The sequence below is a fragment of the Nanorana parkeri genome, unplaced genomic scaffold (genome assembly GCF_000935625.1).
Source record: "Nanorana parkeri isolate BGI_ZX_2015 unplaced genomic scaffold, ASM93562v1 scaffold181, whole genome shotgun sequence".
NCBI classification, from domain to species: Eukaryota; Metazoa; Chordata; class Amphibia; order Anura; family Dicroglossidae; genus Nanorana; species Nanorana parkeri.
The window spans coordinates 391,734-399,771 of record NW_017306449.1 but is presented as its reverse complement, the minus strand read 5'-3'; the positions used below and the strand labels follow the sequence as shown (position 1 = coordinate 399,771).

At 41.0% G+C, this 8,038-nt stretch overlaps 1 protein-coding gene across 2 annotated transcripts in view; it reads left to right on the top strand.

The window, feature by feature from the left end:
- Nucleotides 1-3,742, top strand: part of SUPT6H (SPT6 homolog, histone chaperone) — a 44,205-nt gene extending 40,463 nt beyond the window's left edge. For both annotated transcript variants that reach the window (XM_018555025.1, XM_018555024.1), the window contains 2 exons: nt 750-949; nt 3,009-3,742. In XM_018555025.1, coding sequence (XP_018410527.1) covers nt 750-949; nt 3,009-3,195 — 387 coding nt within the window. In that variant the 3' untranslated portion in view covers nt 3,196-3,742. The remainder of the gene's footprint in view (nt 1-749; nt 950-3,008) is intronic.
- The last annotated feature ends 4,296 nt before the right edge of the window (nt 3,743-8,038 follow it).

Sequence of the window (8,038 nt, the reverse complement as noted above, 5' to 3'; positions counted from 1 at the left end):
AATTTTGGGTATTATCGTTTTTTGAGGTTTCGCGCGCGCACGCAATTTTAAGGCTTGACATGTTTGGTGTCTTTTTACCCGACGTGACCCCGTCTTTTATATTTTACCAAAAAATTGGGTAATAATAAATGTTTTATCATTTAATATAGGGGAAACTGTTTTTTTTGTTTTTTTTAAATTTCGGTAATTTTTCCTTTTAATATAGTAAAAAAATAAAACCCCCAGTGGTGAATAAATACCACCAAAAGAAAGCTCTATCTGTCCCCAAAAAAGGGTATACAATTCATTTCAGTACAGCGCTGCATGACTGAATAAATGTCAGTCAAAGTACCGCAGCGCTGAATACTGAAAAGTGTCCTGGACAGGAAGGGGGTTTAACACCGCGGATGTCAACTGGTTAATATAGGCTTTAACAGACATTGGCAGCAATGGATGATTCCTGGTCTGCTTTTATTGGGTTATTGAGCAGTTATTGCACTATAATTAAGAACTGTGCTAAACTTTCAAGTGCATTTGCTGCTATACATGTTTGAATAAATCGTCCCCTATGAAGGAAGGCTGTATGATTCTTACAATACATGTACTCTACTCTAATATTTAATTATGTTTCAACTGTTTTCCGGCTGTAGTATAGTAAAATTTTCCTATTTGACATCCTTTCGTTTCTGCAGATGGTGCATTACAGTTTCTATATCTTTACTTCAGCATGCTGACTTTATTTATTTTAATTAAATTTTTTTTTATTCTAGGTTTTTGCAACTCCAGCACAGCAGCCTATGGCTACACCTCTAATGACCCCCAGCTACTCTTATGCTACTCCCAGCCAACCTATTACAACACCACAGTACCATCAACTACCACCAAGTGCTACACCAACCCCGGCACCTACACCACAGTCCTCTCATTCACAGAGTTCGTCATCAAGTTCCCGACACAGACAACAAACCAAGTAAGCTTCTGTGTATTCGTAATCGAATGAATAATTAATTTTTTGTCCTGTACCTTTTTGCATTTTATTTCTCAAAAAATTACATTGGATTTATGAATCATTCATCCAGTGTGACTAGTTGTAATATTTTCTGTCTCACTAAATCAACAGCACTTGAAAGGCTTAAATGTTTGATTTGTGCAGTTTTGTAAGGGCCAATTCACACTATAGTGTTGCATGCCTTACTTTTTTTTTTTCATTGCCTGGCAATGCAACACATGTTGTTGCAGCACTGGGCAGTGATGCAACACATGCCCGCTGGGTTGGGGTGATATTCAGAACCAGTGGCAATACAACACATCAGTGCACCTAGCATGCATTAACATGCGCTGAGTGATAGTATGAGCTAAACGCCTATGGCATTCAATTACATTTTATAATCTCTTATTCACTGGTGGATGCTACACTGAAGGTCATGCCCTGCCTACAGGAAGATTGACATTATGAACACCTTGCTCTCTGGGCTTATACCATGTCTGATTAAAAAGCAGATCAGTTCTAATGCGGTGTAGGAGAAAAAACAAAAACAAGTTTGCACTAATGTCTAAATGTTTTAATGTTTGTTATTTACAAGTCTTAACTCTGTTAAAGTGACACTAAACTCAGGAGTTAAGTCTTGAAAATGCATTCAGGTAACTTAAAGGGGTTCTAAACCCTCCGGTTGTTTTTGCCTATATCTACTGCTAGCATGCAGTAGATATAGGCAAGAAGTGTAAAAAAAAAACAAAAAACGCTTAAAATCATTTAAAACTTGTACCCGCCTGCAGACACCGCTGGATCGGAGAGACGTCACACCGCTGGAGGGACAGATGAAAACATGGGGAAAGAAGAGGAAGATCGGAAAAAGAGACATCATTTAAGGTAAGTGCTGACATTTACATGGGGGGAGGGAAAAAAAATTGCCTTTTTAATGTCACTTTAATTATTAACGTCAATGTATCTTATTTGTGTATCACTCGGCTGTAGATCCTCAAATCATCTCTGAATTAGTGCTGACACTGGCCTTCCTTCTGGAGGAAACACGCTCCTGTGATGGACTACAATCTCACATTTAGTTTACTGATTTGTATAGAGATTGTAGTCCATCACAGGAGCGAGCTTGGAGCGGTGGCTACTTTATAACACACTCACAGGGAACATAGGGAACAAGTAGCCACCCACCAAAAGGAAGGACAGTGTCAGCACCAAGTCAGAGATGATTTGAGGATCTACAGCCAAGTGATACATAAATGAGACACATTTTTGTTAATAGTGAAGGTACATGGATGCACTTTTAAGTCCTTAATTTTAGTGTCACTTTAAAGAACTACCTAGATGTGTAAATATAACCCATTGATGCCTGTGTCTCAGTAAAGAAAACAGCTCTAGGTTTTACTGAAAGGTGCCCTGCTTACCTGAATAACCTGATGCTGTATTAGGGTTAAAAGTGATCAGCTGTTTTCCTGGCTGTTGCATAGTTTACCCCTTCCTGCCCTCCTTGCTGGCTTATGTGCAGTGAGGATGCCCAAGACTTGCTGCAGCCAATAGAAAGGCGAAGAGAGCCCGGAGGTGAAGATTGTACATGGACCTGGAAGGGATTTGGTTTCATCCAATGCCGCACTCACTTTTTATGATAAGCAAGGCTCTTTATATAAACTGATTATGTACAGGCACCAGGAGTAGTTGCTTGGCCAAAGATTTGCTTTAAGACCTGTAGGTGGCATACTGTGTCTTTGCCGGTTCCACCATTAACAGCAAGGGTATGTAAAGATAGAAGACAGGCATGTCCTAACTATTCTGAGTTTGTCACCGATGTTGAACCTTTTCTGCATCTAACAGTAATGTAATAATTTCTGTTATTTTTTTTTTTTGCTGATGCATAAATTTCTCCATCCACTTGCTTGCACTTGTATGTGTGCCTATACCTTGCTAACAGCTGAATGATCTCTTTTTTTTGTTAGGTTTTTTTTTATTTTTTATTAATTGTGATACTGTATTACATTTTTATATATTAACATTCACATATTTGGTCTGTTACTAGGAGCAGTAGCCAGACACCTATTGACTGGGGTAAAATGGCTGAGCAGTGGCTGCATGAAAAGGAGGCAGAGAGGCGAAAACAGAAGCAGCGGTTAACCCCCCGTCCATCACCAAGTCCTATGATTGAGAGTACACCCATGTCTGTCGCAGGAGATGCCACGCCACTACTGGATGAAATGGACCGATGAGTGCAGGACATGGGAAACCAACTCAAAGGACACATGAGAGCATCACATTGACCATTTTGTTTTTGACAGTTGTATAAAGGTTCTCAAACACGTGGTGGAGGATGTTACAGTGGGCTGATACATCCACTAACCTCCATGAGAAGAATGAACCTTTCCAGTGTAACTCTCGTATTTACTTAAGCGCTTGAAATCATGCTTTAGCACCAAGCGTCAATATCAGATTGTTTTCATATTAAAGTATTGGTTTACTTCCAGGAAAGGGAGGTCAAAGTGCTAAGTCGGCCTCAGTAGAAAAACAGTTATGTTTTTATGGGCTATGTTTTAAACATAGGATAAGCTTCACTGTTCTTTTTTTAAATGCATATTCTGCCAAAGAATGCAAAATAAATGGAGAGGTCTGAAGCTAAGATCTCAAGTCTCAAATAAATTTGATGCTCATGTTGACTGGCTGGAGCCATTTTATAAAGATATGTGGAACTAGAGGCTGATTGGAAGCATTAAGCGACTGAGGGCAGACAATACGGCCTTTTCTAATATCCTCTAAAAAAAATAGTTTATGGAAGAACACGCTACAAAGTTTTATTCCTTTAGGTATTTATTTTTCATCTTTGCATCTTTACGCAATGTGATATTTAGCTTTTTTTTTATCATTTTCATTGCAGTGTACAGGTGTCATAGACTTCTGATGGCACCTACAGTTGTCTGTCTTCTTTTTTTTTTTTTTCTTAATTTTGGTTTTGTTTTGGCAGCAGGCAAATAAAATAGTCTGGACAAAATGATTTATGGTTTTCTGTGTTGGATGAATGTAAAAAAAAAAGCTTCTTCAGGTTGTTTTATATATTTCTACATACCGGGCTGTGCGGTTAATAATCAATCACTATCCCTGGGCGCATCGATCCATGCAAAGTCCTGACGCAAGAATCACTACTAGAACCTAATTACAAGTGTGAATGGAGCCTTAAAGTACAGTGGTACCTCGGTTCACAAACGCTTCCGTTCGCGAACAGGAAGTTCGGCACAATTTTGCATTGGGTGACGAATACGACTGCGGCCATTCTCCCGGCTCTGACATGTGGTCGTGGTGTCCTCTAGTCGAGATCAGGGTCACAGGCAGACCTGTGCGCACTTACTGTGAAGCTTTTCTGTGTGCTTTTTAGCACATACCGTACTGTACAGTATTATTCAATCACCACCCCATAATAACTGTAACGAACAGTGTTAAATCTGATAAACGATAACGTGGTCGCATTTCCGGAAGGTTCTGCAGAGCAGGAAAAAACAAGTGACATTAGACAGATTTTTTTGCCAAAATTGACCCTGCAGCTAAGAGACAAAGAAGAGAGGAAACCCCTGAAGGAGATCTCCCCGATGTCCTTATGTTCTCCAAACAATAACCTCCTCCCCAACCGCCTTCCTGTCCTCCACGCCAGACATCGCCCCAAGAAAGGTTAGTGTTCACTCTCTTCATACTGTATTGTAATTTGGTTCATATTTTTGTGGTTAAAATTTTTCTCTACATATGGTGCAGAACGGATTAACCTGATTTATATTGAACCCAATGGGAACATTTTATTCAGTTCACGACCACGTTCGTAGGGGTCAGAACGGATTAACCTTTATTTACATTGAACCTTATGGGGAAATTTGATTTGGTTCGCGACCAGAATCGTGGAACCAATTAAGTTCGTGAACCGAGGTACCACTGTATAGCTGAATCAAATATTTGTTTACATTTTGGATTGAATAGGAGAGATTTAAACCCTGGTCAGGTAGGTGGTTTGTTTTTTTCGTTTGTGTATATGACAGGAAATGTAGGGAAAATCTCTCCCAATAGGACACCCGACCGGGGTTTTAAACCTAAATCTGCTTATATTTTGCCTTCCCTGGTTCCTCCCGCCCCTCTTCATCAACATGCTAATGACATTTTTAAAATTAAATCTTTTTTTCATAACATAGGTTTGGACACTTGGCTTCTCTAAGCAATGCAGGCAAATCAAGGCTGGTGGAAGGAGCTGGCTTCCTTAAACATCTTAGCACCCTGCCTCAGCCCTGATCCAAGCAGTGAGCTGACTCTCGGGTTATGCAAATAACAAAAATGCCTTGATGGGTGGATGTCAGTCTGGAGGAGTGGGTATTCCTAGGAAGGCTATATATGCATGCAGATTGCCACATGTGATGCTGAGCCTCAGTGATTGAAAGAACTGAGATACAATAAATGAAACTGGCATGCCAGAGACCGTAAGGACCTCAGCTTTAAGCATTCCATACGCTTGTTAAAATGGGACAAAATAGTTTTGGCTTAAGATACACAAACAGGGAGTTGTATGTCTAGGAAATACTCGGGTGCAGAGTTTTGAATTACGATACTGAAGCTACTGACGCAGTAATCATAACTAGGCACCGACTGAGAGACCTCCAAGCAAGTGCCCTGGAGTGGGCTCTGCAATAACCTTTTAAAGAAAAACTGTGTTTAGAAAAATATGTAGGCCTCCATTTGTGTGTGGCTTCCATTTACCGACCTAAAACAAATATGCAGTCAAAACTCTCTGACTTCTGGGTCAGTAACTTGCTTACACTGATTGGGTCAAGGAACAGATTCCCAGCCCAGCCCAGCAGATGGCCCCTTGCGCTGATTTCACTCCTCCACTTCCTGATCCTGAGAGGGCCCTGCCACTGGACAGCCAATAAGTATGAATGTGCCACAGGGATTGACATGGACATCCAAGGAAGAACCCTTCATAGAAGTAAACCGAAGAACTTGAGTCATGTGACCGTGATTTTAGGCAAGTAAGATGAGCTTTTTTTTTTTTTAATAACATGACCAGTTAGAGGGGGCTGGGGTTAGCTTTACTACTTCTAATATTACTATTACGTAGATGTGGTTCTGTGCTAAAATTCAGTGACCAGCTCCACTGTCAGTCACAAGCAGGTGGAAGTGTGTGTGTGTGTGTGTGCTGCGGTGGCTCTATAGAGACCCTGCTAGTGATAGGAGCCAATGCAGAAATGGAAGTGTACTTTGGCAAATAAATGATTCTTGGCTGACGAAGGGACTGTAAACAGAATACATTAGCAAACAAGATTTATATGAAAGTGTGACTATCTGATAATTTTTATCAGTGGGGTTTATTAACACTTTAAGGTCTTGCATTGGATATAGCTGACCTTTGCCATTTGTTTTGAACAAGATGGGTTCTGTAGGTTGGTTCTTACGTTGAATTTCTATGTAAGTTGGAAAAGGTACATTTTTTGAGTAACTCCAGCCAAAAAAAATGTTGTTTTGGATAGCATAGGGAAGGGTTAAACCCCCTGTAAAGTTTGTTTTGCTGTGTGTGCCCCTGTTCAGAAGATTGCACCTCACTTTCTGTCCCTGTGACAATTGGATTTTGAAAATTGTGTTGTCGTGGAAACAAGGATTGGTGATAAAGCTTCAGTGGAGATACCTTTTTCCATGATCACTCTTACAGGAGTGAATTTCCCCTCCTAGGGGTAGATTTCCTCTCACTTCCTGTTGTCTCAAGGACAGGAAGTGAGATTAAATCTTTCTAATGTGGATACAGACAGCAGTAAAAACCTCACAGTGCACCCCTCGTCTGCATGTCTAACAAGAGCCAACTTCCTGTAATGTACGTACAGTACTACAAACCAGACCCGAAAAGGCGGGCACTCCTCGTCAGCACGAGCGCAGTAGCATTACAACTACCCCTGCTGTAGAGTAATAGCCTCCGTTTGTAAGTAGGAGTCGTATGTAAGTCGGATGTTTGTAACTCGGGGACTGCCTGTATATTTAGATACATTAGTCTTGAGATTTGTACTCGTAAAACATTTTAGATTTGTAGCTGGCAAACATGATATCCATGGACTGGCAAATTTGACAAAATTCAGTCCATACAGCAGGGGAGAATGGGGACTATGCTTGACAACAGTGTAAAATGTAGTAATTATGTTCTTTGTGCAGTAAATGTGTAAATTAGGGATGCACTGATATATCGGCCGCCGAAACAAATCGGCCGAAAATGGCACTTTTGGCTAAATGCCAAAAGTGCAATTTTCCTGCCGATACATCAGCGCATCCCAGGTTTCTTTCCTCCCCGCTGGGCGCTGCTCTGTGTCCCAGCGGGGAGGAGAAAGTGACAGCCGGCCGAGCGCTGCGGGAGGAGAGTGCTATGAGCGGCCGGTGTCTCTCCTCCCACACCACTCAGCCGCCTATCACAGTCCGGCAGAGCGGTGTGGGGGGCGGAGACTGCGCTGTCACAGGAGGCTGATCTCTCCTCCCTGCACCGCTCGCTCAGCCTCCTGTAACAGCGTGTCAGAGAGGAGAGCAAACACTCTGATCACTGAGTGTTTGTAGATCATTGACTATATCCTCAATTATTACATTTATTTTCGGTTTCAGCCTGACAATTTTTTTATTTCGGTTTCGTTTCGGTTTTAAAATTTCTATTTCGGTGCAGCCCTAGTATATATCCATTCCATCCATATTAGAAATTCTAGGACATCTGTTTTATTTCAAGCAAGTTATAACATTAATGTTAGTGGTATATTTATATATTAGGTATTTATACACTGTAGTTGTCATCAGTGACTAAACGTAATGCAGTCCTTCCAGTGTATGACACACTATCCTACCGCAATGCTGGGGTACATTCCCCCTCAAGGCTTTGGTACAGTGTTTTACACAAAAAAAACTATTTAGCTTGCTGCATCTGTTTAATAGTAACACATGCACGTGGTGTGAATTAAGCCTTAGGATAGCACAGAAAGAAGAAAAAAAATTACAACAATCCAACCCCAAGTAACACCAATTCATACAGGAATCCGATTCCAGCTCATTGGCATCAATGCA